Source organism: Xiphias gladius, chromosome 15 (genome assembly GCF_016859285.1).
Source record: "Xiphias gladius isolate SHS-SW01 ecotype Sanya breed wild chromosome 15, ASM1685928v1, whole genome shotgun sequence".
Taxonomy (NCBI): domain Eukaryota; kingdom Metazoa; phylum Chordata; class Actinopteri; order Istiophoriformes; family Xiphiidae; genus Xiphias; species Xiphias gladius.
In genome coordinates, this window is record NC_053414.1 from 16,384,077 (window position 1) to 16,399,516 (window position 15,440).

At 42.5% G+C, this 15,440-nt stretch overlaps 1 protein-coding gene across 3 annotated transcripts in view; it reads right to left on the bottom strand.

The window, feature by feature from the left end:
• Positions 1-970: 970 nt before the first annotated feature.
• The window catches only part of si:dkey-117m1.4 (serine/arginine repetitive matrix protein 1), a 19,042-nt gene continuing 4,572 nt past the window's right edge, over positions 971-15,440 (bottom strand). The window contains exons 2-9 of one of the 3 annotated variants that reach the window (XM_040146263.1): positions 12,149-12,243; positions 11,731-11,812; positions 10,455-10,824; positions 9,279-9,353; positions 5,867-7,041; positions 4,245-5,071; positions 3,749-3,997; positions 971-2,750 (exon numbers count right to left, since the gene is read on the bottom strand). In XM_040146263.1, coding sequence (XP_040002197.1) covers positions 2,497-2,750; positions 3,749-3,997; positions 4,245-5,071; positions 5,867-7,041; positions 9,279-9,353; positions 10,455-10,824; positions 11,731-11,812; positions 12,149-12,243 — 3,127 coding nt within the window. In that variant the 3' untranslated portion in view covers positions 971-2,496. Of the gene's footprint in view, positions 2,751-3,748; positions 3,998-4,244; positions 5,075-5,866; positions 7,042-9,278; positions 9,354-10,454; positions 10,825-11,730; positions 11,813-12,148; positions 12,244-15,440 lie in introns of all 3 variants that reach the window. The other 2 variants (XM_040146265.1, XM_040146262.1) reach the window with 2 other exon arrangements.

Consider the following 15,440-nt stretch of genomic DNA (forward strand, 5'->3'; position numbering starts at 1 on the left):
TCAAGTCAGGACTCAGCGGTCCACTTACATCTGCAGGACAAAGGGACACTCATTTGAGGACAGCAATGTAGACATTTTGGCCAGAGGACCGATGGTTCAAAAGAGGAGTGACAGAATCTATGTCAAACTGGGTCGATCATCACCAAACAGAGGAGGTGGTGTATGACACCACTTCTCGGCCACTTACAGTGCAGTCTTGAGGTCCTTTCCCAGGCAGCTTGACACCCATTCACACAATGACTCATGTGACCCTAACGACTCTCAAGAGTCGGACTCCCCACCAGTCGGCTGGAACTGGCGAAGCCTTTTGGATGAGGGGTGAACCGTCCTCAAGAACCTTGAGTTCGAGTTCAGTTGCCTTCGGTTTAACACTTGTAACCACCATGACCTGGATGACTGAGAATCTTCACAGACATCGCTTCCACTCACACACTGAGATGTTTTCATGGTTTTTATATGTATCCACTAAACTGCTTTACATCCAGGAGAGAAAAACATTCTCTTTAACTACCTGAATAACTATTGCTATTCTCGGAACTATTCCTCACACTGGTCTCTTAAAACGGTTTATGGTTTATGAACTAACACATCCATCTAGTGGTTTTAATGCTGAACTGCATGTGGGACACGAAGCTGCAAATTCTGGGCTTGATGGCGTAATTTACAATAAATTTTCCAAGGACATCAATTCTAAACATTTAAGAAATAAAGTACAAATCCCTACAAAATTTTCACCAAAAAGTAATATTTCAATTTTGTTGAAAGAGGGCCCTAAAAATAAATAACCACAGCACAAAACTTAGAACTTTAAATTTTTATAAGACTTATAAAAAAGAAAAAACATAACACCAAGGCATGTCATACATTGTGTTTTTTCTTTGTTTCTCTGAGGAGTATTTACAAACAGGCTTATGTACAGATAGCGATAACTCAGAAATGGAAAAAAAGCTACATATAGTCTAGCACAAACAACCAGTTAGCATAATGATAATATATTTGTTATGTACAATGTAACTGGCAAGGCTAGAGCAAGAAAGAACAAAGATTCTGCAAAAGGTTTAAATAACTTCAAGTATCTGTCTTGAGGTTTCCTGGAGGTTTTAGTCCGATGGACGCAGATTTCCAGAAACACTGAAGAGAAACCAAAAATCTGGTCGAGCTGCAAACCATGTAGTGTGGCTGGGAAAGGACAGGACGAGCTCTAGCCGTTGGAAAAGACGACACAGACAATGCAACAGACACAGAACAATCACTTCTCTGATAAATGCCCACTTTTTAAGAAACTTTTAACACAACCATGGGAAATCTCCTCTCTCCTCTATAAAGTGATATCCAGCTTATTGGCCTATAGCACCTTTTTTACTTCTCTGAATAACAAATGTGCAACAGGCAGAAAAAAACAACAAATAGGAAACACGAACACACTGTTCCTCTGGGGAAAATGGTGACTGTTGACATCTTGAGTGTGTCTTGTTTATGGGGAAAAAGGACAAGGACAACAGTTCTTACAGTATGTTTCTTGGACTCTGTGGTTTAACTAAACATCTTAGGTATTCAAAAGTAACTTCACAACATTCTGATGCCATTTAATTTTCTCTGTCATGAAACTAACAACTCGAAAAATCATTATAACATTGTGTTCCATTTTGATTAAAAAAAAACAAAAACAAAAACAACAAACAAACCTCATAGTAACTGCAAAAGCGTAACTCATTCATCAGCTAGTACCTTACATGTAAATTAAGGTCCAAATATAATGAAACCATGGTCAGAATTGCACAGTCAGCTGTATGAAAAGAAGAACTAGCTTGGTTTGAGGAAAGATTGGGCTGTTCTTCTAGGTTAGCATTAGTTAGACCTACTCTAATTATAAAGCCAGTATTAAGAAAAGTGTGGCCCAGGCAAAGGCCATTTGTCCTATTAACGTCTCCAAGTGCATAAAAACACTAATGCTACTTCACGACGTTCATATAACAACACTGTAGGGCTCAGTTGCCTCCCTTGTTTACATTTTATTTTAGTTTAGTGTATCTGTTTTGGAAGGAAAAAAACAAAACAAAAAAAAACGTCCATTTACAACAAAACTCAGGCTGTGGCGAGTGCCATAGTCTCTGAAGTCCCCCAAGGCATGTCTCAAACGGCACCCATCCAAGCGCACTGCTTTTGACAAGACTCGCACTGAAACCCTCAAACAGGAGCGCCATAGAGACACTAGTGTAATTTTTTTTTAAGACCTTAAAGTAGAGCAGCGAAAAAGTTTATCGAAATTTCTGTTCTTGTGTGGCTCAAAATGAAAATGCCATCAGGTGTCAAATTAGAAACCATTTTAAAAACAAACCACAATACCAGAAGAGTACAGTGAGATTTATGACCGTCCTCTCAAAATTAGTGCATTTCCTGGGCAGCAGGGTACCATTTGAGAAACTGCTCTGGTCAGCTGCACCACACCAGACATCCCTCTTCCACCCCCCCTCCCTCCCCCGACACGTCACCCTCTCAGCAGACTGTGAGGGGCTGTGGCTCGCTCTCACGCCGCTGGTTTTTCTTCAGCAGCTGAATGCGGTTGTGGCAGTAGAACTTGATGGCTCGCCAGTCGCGGTGGTTGCTGACCAGCAGGGGGCACTGCTGCAGGCAGCGCTCACAGTCGGCCTTGGCAGGGACTCGAAGCTCGGTGATGTTTCGGGTCAGGTGCTCCTCGACCGCTGCACGCTCCGCCTCTGACCAGGGGCGCTTCAGGACGCCTCGCTTTCCTGCAAGGTAGGAGAGATGGATGGAGTTACAGATTACACGTCTTTTCCAGTAGACCTCCCCACCACCTCATGCTCTGAAAACATGTGCAACCTCAAAGGCTGGGACATCAAAAGTCACAGTTCTCGGGAGTCATAAAACATTTCAGTTCTTTTTCTGCTGCCGTTCCCAAATTTACAAATGTGCGCACTGAGCAAGCTTACAAAAAAAATTAACAAATATGTTAGGAAATAGTAAAACTGTAATGTAATGTAAAAGTTATTAATGTAAAGATGGAAATAGTGATTTATACAGTGCTCTCAAAAACCTTATATTTTAGTTTTCAGTCTTTTGTTAAATCGAAGGCAATTTCACCATAGTTACAAAAACAGTCTCACCACAAGATACATTTAGTAGCTGTTCTGGAGCTTTTGATCATAACACATGATCTTCATTAGCAGGTGGAGTTTGCCCACATGTACAGATGTCCAAATTTATGTTTTTGCTGAGCAATTGAAGGACTTCTCGTCCATTAGGGCTTTAAAGCTGAGGTTCATTCAGGTTCAATCTCCTTCTGTGCGCATTTCCTGCAATTCAGCCAGTGAACCTTCTCAGCCTGTCTGACAAACCAACCAGCTTGAACGGCCCCTTTTTAAAATGTTTTTTCTCCTCTCGCTACCTTGATGCTAACGTTGATGCCAGCTAGTATGCACAGACACACAGGGTGACACAAGACAACTAAGCTTATTCTACTTATTTTTCTTTTTTTCACTTTTTTCTTCTCTCTTATACTTATCCTTTTGTTTTCTCTTCATTATACTACGGCTGTTTTTTTTGTTTTTCATTGTCTTTATTATGTCTCATTCTCTTCGTTTTGACTTTTGCTCTTCAGGCGTGAATGCGACGATTTTTAATCTCACCTGCACATTTTTTAATTATTTATTTTGTCGTTTTACTGCTTTTTTTTCCCTGCTGCTCTGCATTTTGTTTTCCTACACTTATACTTCAAACCCAAACAAACCTGATTTGGGCTGACCTGAGCCTCTCCTGCGGTTTGCGGGTGGAGGTGGAGGGGGCGGAGGGGGCGGCTGGGTGTTCTTGAGCTTCTTCGGTCGTCCCACCCGCCCGTTGTTCTTGCCCTTCCTAACATACAGCAGAGTGGGTGTAGGGTTCGGAACAGGAGCAGGGGCGGGCACCTCTGGCTTCTCCTTCACCTGCTCTCCTTCAGACTCTCCTTCTGAGTATGAGTCTGCAGAGTTTCCTGACATAACTGGAAAGAGGGGAGATAAGAAGTCGAAAGCAAGAGCAGAATTTCATTAGTCTCATCTGTTACCAATCTCTGAGTTTCCAATAAAACTCCATTCACACACAAACATACACAAAAACTGGGGGGAGGGGTAAGCCTTTTCCAGCCAGAGTTTGTTTGACAACATAGAGGAAGGGAAGGTACAGCTTGTCTTGAACAACAGAACAAAACATCAGTCTCACTCATTCGTTCAGCCATCCCTCCATCTCACCATCGAGTTCCAGGCAGATGTGGTTCAAGCTCATTCCTCTGAACAGCACTCCATCTCTCTCTCCACAAAGCACGACTCGGCCCACTCTGCCCATCAGGCCTGGGTCTTGGCCGATTCCGGCGCAGTTCTGTGTCACATGGTACTCCCTCTCAAGGAAGTGCTCCAGCCTCTCCACAGCACTGCCTCCTGGCTGCCCAGGCTCCTCTCCTTCTCCCAGAAGCAGCAGCTGGGTTAGGATTGCTACCTGGCGGCGAACCCTAGTCTGGGTCAGTGCACGGGGATTGCGGGTACCGCTGGAGCGGGCCAGACTGCGGAGGAGATCAGTGCCTCGCAGGGGTGTGGCAGGGGAGTGGTAGGGCCTAGCGAAGACATATGGGTTTGCGGGGTCAACTCCTACATCCTGTCTCGTCTGCAGTAGGAGCTCCAGGCATGGCTCACAGTGAGGGGGGAGGATGAGGGGCTGGACGCGTCCACGCTTGCCCTGGACCCCAACTCTGGGGAGATGAGGAAGAACCAGGCGCTCAAAGGGGGACAGGGAGGCCTCCAGTGGGGTGAGAGCCGGAGGGGCACCAGGTGGGACGGGAACGGGGCACTGGGGAGTGACGCGAGCACGATATTCAGCGATGGACAGCTTGGAGACCTCACACTCGCGTCGTCGGTTGTATAAGATGAGGAGAGCCAGGCTGGAGTGGCAGAGAAGGCGCCAGGCCTCGGCTGACTGCAGCTGCCGAGACAGGGACAAGAAGGCCGAGTGCTGCAGCCGACGAAGGTACAGCACCAGCGAGGACAAGGAGGAGAGCAGGGGCAGCATGTGGTGACGCCCCGAACTACTGAAAATAGAGAGACAGTGAGCGATTAGTTCATTTATTCATTTTAATAGTTTTAAATGACCTTAAAATAACTTCATGAGTTGTTTGTTAGAGTATCCCACAATCAAACTTTTAATTTACCAGCTGGCATGTTACCTCAAAGCCAGGCAGGCATCACAGAACTTTCAGATTATTTGTGTCCAAATTTTTTTTTTTTTCTAGAGCTGCAAATTACAATTATTTTCATGATTGATTTATCTACCAATAAATCTGCTTTCTCAATAATTAGGTTTTTCTATAAAATGTCGGACAATACAGGAAAATGCTGTTATATTTCCCTATATATCTAGTTTTGCCTGACCAAAAGTCCAAAACCCAAAATTATTAAGTTTACTATTTGAGAACCAACAAATGTTTGGCATCTAGTAATCTATTCCCATAATCCCATTTCAGCAGTTTACTGGTTATTTTTGAAAAATTAACAGTGATATTTGAGGAAATAGACAATATAGAGTAAATGTCCCTATTTGGTTTAATACAATTTACACTCTGATTTTGGCCTAAAAATACATGAATATAATGAAGGGTTTAGCTGTGAACACAATGTTTTGTTGTTATCTTTGGCATCTCTCAAATATATTTTATGCAGTAATTTCTAATTGATGTTCAATCAAAAGAGCAAATGAAATAATTGCAGGGTACAAATTATTCATCTGTGTTGAAGAATTATCAAAGATTTACCCGACACCCGCTCCATATGTTACACGCTCACAATCTCACAAAGTTGCCTGCTAAGCAAAGAGCTCAAGTTACCTCAGCAAGTCCTTTTCCTTATCCTCTGTCCCACTTTCATCTTCCACCTCCATCACTCCATTCTCCTCTTCCTCTTCCTCTTCTTCCTCATCCTCCTCATCTTCCTCTTCTTTTTGTGGCTCCATCTCTTTGGCCGACTTGCTGCTGAAGGACTGAGAGCACACCACCTCTACATCCTCCTCCTCTTTGGGCCTCTTTACCTCCACAACCTCCACATCTTCATCTTCGTCATCCTCATCCTCTTCCTCCTGCTCCTGTCTGTCTTTCTTAAGCCTCCTCATTGCTCCCTTCCTGGTCTGCGCCACAGCCACCGGGGGTGGGCTCCTCTTTAAGACAGACACGGGCACTGCGTTCTGTCCTCGTGGAGGAGTCAGCACAGGTGGGGTGGAGTTCCGTCCCGAGGAGGCGGGGGATTGGTTGGCTGCTGTGAGAGTGGGTGGAGACAAGGAGAGGTCCTGGGCGCCACTTTGTGGAAGATCTGAACTGCGGCTCTGCCCTGCGACCTGTGACGACCTCGAGTGTTGCTGAGTCTGTGTGTGAGTGGTGGTGGGGTTTGTATTCTGTGCATGCAGGCGTGGCATCTGTGTGTAGCGTTCGACGAGAGCAGAGCACACTTCTGGTTGGTGGGCGTGGTGTTTGTCTAAGTGGCGTCCCAAAGAGCGGAAATGGCGTCCACAGTACTCACAGGTTTGGCGCATGGAGTCTATGGACACTCCTCCTCTGGGGACACTTGTGTTGACGTTGCTTGTGCTGTTGGAGCCCAGTGGAGCTGGAGCTTTGAACACAGGTCTGGCTGAAGAGGAGGAAGACGAGCAGGGAGGGGAGGACTGTGCTGGAGGAGGGGATGAAGGGAGTGGACGGTTGTGATGAGGAACACTGGCAGGGGAGACTGGTGGTGGCCGCCCGTGTGGGATGCGATGGGGGGTCTTTTTCTTTGAAGGAGTGCCCCGACGCTTCTTGCGCCGACGTAGTGCACGCCCGCGGGGGCTGGCGTTGTCTTCATCCCCAGCATCTGAGTCACTAGCATCAGAGTGGGAGATGGGGGAGGAGGAGGGGGAGAGGGACCAAGAGGGGGTGACGTATTCCTGCTGCTGTTGTTGCTGCTGCTGCTGCTGCTGCTGCTGCTGCTGTTGCCGCTGCTGCTGCTGGGCTGTCAGAGAGAGGGGCTCATCCTCCTGGAAGTGAGGGAAAAAAAGAACGTCACCTGCTGTCCTAAAATCATATTTTGCAGCATTAATACGATTTAAAAAAAAACAACTAAACTTGTATGGGTTTGAGCTCTGTTGACATGTGGGGAAAACTAGATTATGTTACTTATTGTAGTGACTTTGTCTGTTATGCCCTCCTTCAGAACCCCCCCCTCCAAAAAAAACAAAAACAAAAAAAAATATTATTTTCCACCCCAATGTAAACTGATTAAAAACTTCCTATAAACCTTAAACATTTGGGAGCAGATCTTGCTCCTGAGCTTTTTTTTTTTGGAGTCTCATGTTTTTTGATTTTGGATTTGAGTGACATTTTTCGCTCAACGACAATTACCTGTTACTAATTCACGTGTCGCTTGCTGTCTGAATAAATCTTACTGAGCTGGATCTTGATGACACTGCCAGAATCAGAACACCCCTATTTAGATATTTTTCTCTGAAGAATCAGATTAATTTCACAACAAATGCGCGCCACATTTTTCCCCTGGTCACCTCTGGCACGCTCTCTGCCACAGCTCTATGCCCCCCAGTTTGAGCACCACTGACTTAATTGACTTGCTTTTTAGTTATTTTTCTCAAACTTGCATTTCATTACTTTGTTTTCTGCATTATAACTAAGTTTATTATAATTAATGTCACCGCTGACTTAACTACATGAGCATTGTCAGTCAGTCAATTAGATTAACAGTCAGGAGAATCATTAAATTTCAAAGCAATAAGCCACGGGTCACCATCACTGGCAAAAGAATCAACATTTAATTGTCTGCACATGCATGATTTACATATCACAACATTTAGTGTGTGACAGGAGGTAGAGAGACAACAGACAGCACTCTGACACTAAGCAGGTTGATGTACTTATGCTGTTTTACTTTAAATTAGTTAAACTTTCTCACATCTTATGTCATTAACACACATAATCAAACAGTTATCAGGAAGAAGGGAAAGAAGACTTTATGATAACGCTTATGTTGAGTCCAACATTGATGTTGTCCACCCAAATCCGGACAGGTGGCATCCCGCAGGCAAAGCAGTGCATCACAACGGCATCAACAACATTTGCTCTCTTAACATTCTGTTTGTATTGAACAGTGAGTCAATGCTCTTTTTTACTACATACATGTTATGCAACAACACTTGTGGGAAATGCAATATATAGCAGAATTAAGTATCAGGTTCAATGCAGTGCAAACTACCTCATTCAGTGAGGTTTCTGTCAGTGTTGGATGAATCAGATTTTTTTTCATAGATAATTTAATTTACGTAACTTCTTTAATACCCCTTTCAGCGGTGGGGCATTCAGTCCAAACGCATACTGTGCAGCTTTTATTTTAAATTCTAATGAAGGTCATGTATCCAAAGATTCCAAATTTGTTGGTTTTAATTTTGGGGAAATTGTGTCTTAAATCTGCAATAACTGATTTTTTGGCTACCTGGAGGCAGCAGAAACAATTTGTGAACACAACAATGACATTATAGTTATAAGTTTGCCAGTAATATGGCAAACCTATTAGCAAACAGTTGCCTCTTTACAAATCCAACAGTGACAGAGCAACACCATTATTCATTTGTAGTCACGTGTCTGGCCGCCAGGTGAGTGTAATTTCAATATTGACTCTCTTTTACTCTCTTTTTTTTGGTCTCCGCTAACTTCTGAGGGAAATATCTGGCTCTTGTAGCTGCTAAATACTCCACAATTTTTTCACCAACCTGCTGAGCAGGTAGAGTACAGTGAGTTTTTATGGCTCTTTCACTGAAAACAGCTGCCTGATGTGGCCAATAACGATGTTTTGAGAGCAGTGAGTGTAAACCAAAAGAGTAAAGTTGTGTGTCGGGAAGCTAAAAATGACCTGAAACCTGCTATAAAGCTCCGTAAAGCCGAAGGGAGCTGCCAAATGTCATTTGATATGATGTAATCATAATAATATTGATTGTAGCCACTTTAAGTGATACAATAATTGTGCTGATAATTAGTATTTTCTATTTATATTTATCTATTATATTTATACAAAAACTTGGATTCCTAGCTTGGTAAAATAACTAGCTAATATTAAGGGAAGTAATTTAGGAAAGTGTAAAATATTACCTTCTGCAACACTGGGTGTAAGAAAGGTTAAATTTGGCAATTGGTGTGCATTGTTCTAGTTGTCACTTTTTAAATAAAAAAATTGAGTGCTCTTAGGAAACAGGGGGTATTTTTCTCTTACCTTTTTGATACTGCTGCTATTCTCAGTGTCAGAGTTACACTCGTGTTGCGCTGGAGACACAGTACCACGGAAGCCCTGTGGGATATAGAGCAGTTACATTAAAGCAGCCAGCACAATGCTCATTAATGTTTGCCAGCACAATCAGCCTAAGCCGTCACACATTGAGCAGGAGGACACCCCTACACAGCTGGTCGTAAGCACAGAGGTTGATTAGGACTCCAAATCTCCCAGTAACAAGCCAAACAAAAGAAGTGAAAAGAGATATGCTTTTAAACACTGTCAACATCTCATCAGTCACAAACTTGGGGTTATCAATCAGGCTGGAAATACTAAGAACAGAACAAATCAATCAGCCAATAATAAAAAACCTAAAATGGTGTGTTTCAGACTTCATCTCAACAACATTTAAGATATTCAAATAAATCTTTCACAGAACTGTGAGCAACCCTGGTCCCACTTAAACCTCTAATGTAAATTTCTCAATCTTGTCAATTTAATTTCCATAAACGGATTCTGGTATCTTCATTTTGTTGAGTAAATTGATCCAATCTAATGAGATCCATTAAATGAACAGATGTCATGTAATAACCATGGTTACTGTTGCTAAAGCACTATAGGTAGAGAGAGAGCTGGAGCTCAGCCATCTCCATGGTAACCCCATGTCTTGCTTAACTGTGTGTGTGTAGCATGAATGTGTGCGCAGTGGGTTGTGTCAGTGTGTGTGTGTGTGTGTGTGTGTACTTGTGACAGACAGTGAGTGTTTGAAGCTGATCAACAGCGTGTGAATACACATATGGCTGCCTATCTGAAGTCGTCAGAGATATACACAGTGTATGAGTATATTTTTGTACGTATGCGGACCAAGTAGCCAAGGACAGACAGATGAAGAAAACCGAGGAGTTGGATCCTTTCCTTGCCTTGACCTACTGAAGCCATTGGCTTAGGATCAGAAATTGAGTTTAGAGTTGAGGTTAAATTTAGGTGTGGTTCAGGTTAGGCTAAGAATTAGCCAAAGGTTAGACAAATTAAATTAGAAAATTAGACTGTAAAGCTTTTAACAGTGTTAAAATTACTTTTCGGGTTAATGGTGAGGGAGTAAATGTCCTCAAAGGTGCTCGCACGTGTAATAACAGTAACATACGGTATGTGAGTGCAACTCTTTTTCAAGGCACTGACCAGGTTCTCTCCCCACTCTGTCAGACTGTAGTCCACAGTGATCTCCTCCCCCTTGGTGATGTCTCGAATGGCGATAACGACCAACCGCACCTGGCTGCCACAGTGGACCTCTCGGATGCGGCAGTTGGGGGAAGGAGGGAAGGAGCTGGCTGTTGGGGCTGGAGCAGAGGCTGTCGGAGCTGTCGGAGCCGTGGATGCGGGGGTCAGAGACGGGGCCAGGGCTGAAGTTGCTGTGGCCGGGGCAGGAGCAGGGACCGGTGTTGGGGTTGGGGCTGAGGAAGCAGCTGGAACTGGAGCTGGTGTAGAGGCTGAGCAGGAGCTGGTCTTGGATCCGGTGGAGACTTTGTCATGAGCCTGCTCCGATGGAGCGCTGGGAGGTGAAGAGGGCGGGGCATTGGAAGTAAAATTAACTACGTTCATCAGACAACATGTAATGTTGGTCTATTTCTATTCAATTCCCACAATATTTTTTCATGCTTTGACAGGAAAGATATTTTGTCTCTCTGTCTGCATTCAGTGCTACAATGATTAGATAATTGACAGAAAATTATTTGATAAAGAATTTGTCAAATAATGTATCAGGCAAAAATACCAAATATTTACTGTTTCTAGCCTTTCAAAACTTCAAAAGTGCTGCGTTTCTGATTTGTTTCACTGTAAACTGATAATATATGGTTTTTGGTTTTGCTCCTATTCCATCGCAAGACACAGATTGCTCTATTGGGAGTAAATGAACAGTAGTGGTAGAATTGTAATTGTAATGTTTTCTCTTTTTCCAGCCACAGGACACGTTTTTTGCTGTAGGGATCTACTGCACCCGAATGAGTGTAAAGCAAACACTACACACATACAAACCCGTGCCAGTGCTTCAGGGCACTGATTCTCAATCCCGGACCACAGAGTGTTGTTGATTTATTTATCCCACTGGCTAGTCAAGTGCGTTCTTGTGACATCTCAGGTGTACATCACTCGTTATTATGTAGCTAAAATGAAAACCTATTGGGTTGGCGAGTCCTGAGGACTGGAAGTCAGAACTGCTGCTCTCAGACAATGTTGTCCTCGAGTGCTGAGTTAAGATCAGCAACCATTGATCCTTTTCTACATCTAAAAGCTGAGCAAAAGGAGAGGCCTTTAGACAGGCCTCCAGGAATTGTTTAGCCATTTATTAGCCTGGTTACACACTGATATCTGTACTAAATGTTCAACATAATATGCGAACAGCAAAAAGACTTTAATCTACTCACAGTAATCTAAAATCACACAAATGTTCACTCACCAGTTGTGAGGCACAGGCTCTGTGTTGTAGAAAGGCCCGTCCAGTGTGGGCCGTTTATTCTCTGCTGCTTCCTTACGATCACCTTAGAGCACAGGAACAGTCGGTATAAAAGGATTACATACAAATGTGCAGGGACACACACACTAAAAACTCACTCAAACACACACACGCACAGGTCATCACCCCATCTCCTAGAGCACATATACAGGTGCACATCACAGCACATACGCAGGCAAGCACTCACACAAACACACACACACACACACACACACACACACATGCACAGAAGTAGGTCACACTCACTTGCACATGCTCCACCCCCAATGCAATGACACAGACACACACATAGACACACACACACACACAGCTGATGGCTGTAAGAATATGGCGTGCAGATGTAACACACACAAACACACACCTGGGCTGAAGCTTTGTTCGGGCACGCTCTCCTCCTCAGTGTGTGTAACAAAGACTTTCACGGGTGTCCCTTTCCTTTTCCTTCCACAGCCGCGCCTGCAGAGAATACACAGACACACACACACACAGACACACACGCACACACACACACACACATATATATACATACACACACAAATGCAATTATCATTTAATCAATCAGCGTACTGGCCAAACTTCACATCAATCAGGTCAGAGAGTGATCAATAAGCTGATGGCCACCTAATTGATCAATACAAACTGCGTTTAGCCATTCCAGGCAAACAAAATACCAGAAAAATTAAAAAATTAAATAAAACACAGAAACGGACACAGTAAGGAAACAATGATTATTTAAAATACTCTTTACTGTGTATGACTGGAGCATGAGTAAAATCTAGTGCATGGTTTTAGATTTACACATTCCCTACTTCACAGTTTAGTCAGAGCCCTGCAAAACTCCCTGCAAAGAGATTCTTGAACATACTGATTTTGAAACTTTGCCATCTTTCCTGACCACGCATCAGGTTCAGAAATTAAAGAGAGCTCAGCACAAACGTACACTTAAATGTTCATAAAATGCCTGAAAAGTTTTAATTAAGAGGCTAAAAATGCCCCCCAGTAATTAGGAGTAACATCTCTTGCATTTCAGACTATTCAAATTTATTTCACTGACCTGTCAAATTTTCATATGTGAATGGGACTATTATCCCCTGTGGACCATCATAGGCGATTCTTTGCAGTGTATTTCTAACCCTTAACCCTTAAAGAAATGTAAGTAATTATATCACTTCTTTATATTGCAAAGAAACTATGTAACACAGCCTGAACCACAAGAAAAAGTTGCCACCACACCCCCCAAAAGAAAATATATACTGTATATACATAAAAAAAATAAACAAATAAAAAAAAAAAACTGCATGAATAGCAATGAAACAACCACTATCATATAAATAGGGCTGGGTATCATTTGAACTTTTGATATTAGTGCTGATAAGATACTGATACCAAAACAAATCCTTACCTAGAGGAATATAAACATGTCTTTCTGCAAAACACTTTTTTTACATTGAAGAAAAGAAACCAAATTTTGTCTAATGTTAAGATTTTGTCCAAACACAAACAGCCATATAAGGACTTGACCTGAATAAAATACAGTATAAAACTGGTACATTTGCGATTTAAATCAGAAACTGTTAGCAGGATTACGCAAAAAGTACTGCACCGAACTTGGTGGAGGGATGGGACATTGGCCAGGGAGGAAACCATTAAATTTTGGGGCATATCCGGATCATTTACTATGAATTTTAATTTTTTTTTCTTTAGTCTGGTGTCTGTTGTTTGACATTGGCCTTGGCGGAGTCCTGCGCTCTGAGTGCCCTTCTAGTTGGTTTGTTAGTTTGTTTATTTGTCAGCAGGATTACGCAAAAAGTACTGAACTGATTTGCACGAAACTTGATGGCTGGGTGGGGCATGGGCCAGAGAAGAACCCGTTACATTTTGGTGTGGATCTGATTAAAGGGGTGGAGGTATGTGCTCTACTAATTTGCAAGTATGTAATACTTCATGGTTAATGCTTAGCACTGTTAAGGTTAAAAGGGCAGACACACAGCAAACTCTAAACTTGTTTTGAGCATTGAGACAAATCAACATACTGAATCCAGCTTGACATTAAGATTATGTAAACAGTAACTTCTGAACAATGACCACACTGACATTAGCAGGATTTTGCGATCTAGTTAGTCTTAATAGTTGAGTGCTCTGACCCCTGGATCACCACTAAGGAGTGTGCCATTGCTCTAGAGAGCTCAAAAGCAGCCACCTGTGTGAGCCCAGAATGGCCAAGCGAGATTATCTTCTTCAGACTAAATCCTTGCCAAAACCACCATGCTCAGAAGAGCCAAACTGATCCTGCCTCTGCCGATTCTGGGCTAGTTCTGTTACCACAGATCTCAATATTGTTTTCCGTCAGTCTATTTTTTACTCGCATGACATTGGAGGCTCTTAAAACTAGGCCATAGGAAGATCGTGCTTTGGATTTTGAAGTGCTCATTACTGTCTGTGTTAGTGTGTGTCTTTGTGTGTATATGTGTATGTCTATGTGCGTGTTTGCATGCAGACAAGAGAGAGAAACAAAAAACACAGAGGAGAGGAAGAAAGGAAAGAAGAAAAAAGGAATAGGAGGGAAAAAAGTGAAGCAGCAGAAAACAGAAAGGGAGAAAAATAGGAAAAAGGAGCAAAAGAGAAAAAAAGACAGAAAGAGAGAGAGAACAGAGTGAGGGAGAGATACTCATTCAGCAGAGATATCAACCAGACCCACTGTCTTTGTATTGATCCACTCCACTCCCATCTGGACTTGTGATACTGTGCGCGCATGTCTGTGTGTGTTTAAGAGAGTGCACAAGAGGAGTGTGCACCTGCATTTATGCTCATACAGTGTATGTACAGATTTTGTTATTTTCCTCATGAAAGTTTGTCTCTGCAACAACTGACCAAACAAACCGTGGCTTTAAAAAATAAAATCAAAAAATCAAACATGATGATTACCAAGAGATCATGATAAAGCTTAAGTATTTAAATACTCAGCAAAGTGCGAGAAAATTCACATGACCACATGACACATAGCTCCACAGTCATAATACACTGATAACATCCTCAGCAACTAGCATCCCTCAGCAACACACACTTGTGTTACAACACGCTGCTGTGTTTCTGATGAATATGTTGCACATTTATACATGAAAATGAGCTCAGTTTTAGATCTGTAGACTCAAAACTAGGGCTGGTTAATAAGGCTTGAAATTGATGTACTCTTACTTACTTACTATTTTGCTAATCCTAAATCAATGTACACCTACTAGCCTTTTACTACAGCTTTCAACCACAACTCCCTTTCAAACTTAGGTAATGCGATGACAACTGAGCAAACTCCATCTGCTGATTAAGACGTGAAAGGCAGTTGAAAGCAATGTGAAAACCCAGTAAGTGGACCTTGAGGTAGCATTATTTTCTCAAATCAACCTTGTGGCCACAGCAATTACCCGTCTTCCACTTCCATCCATAACTTCTAACTAAACTTGTCACACATCACAAAAACTTGAATTTTGGTTAGTTTTTCTGTACAGTACGGTTGAAATAAGTCATTCGTACAACAAAATTTTAACATGGTATAGTCATATCATCACAATACAATTCCAGTGACTGGCGATAAGCGATAATATTGAATTATTGCCTAGCCCAACTGTAGAAAAATAATATTGCAGAGTCAGTCGTAC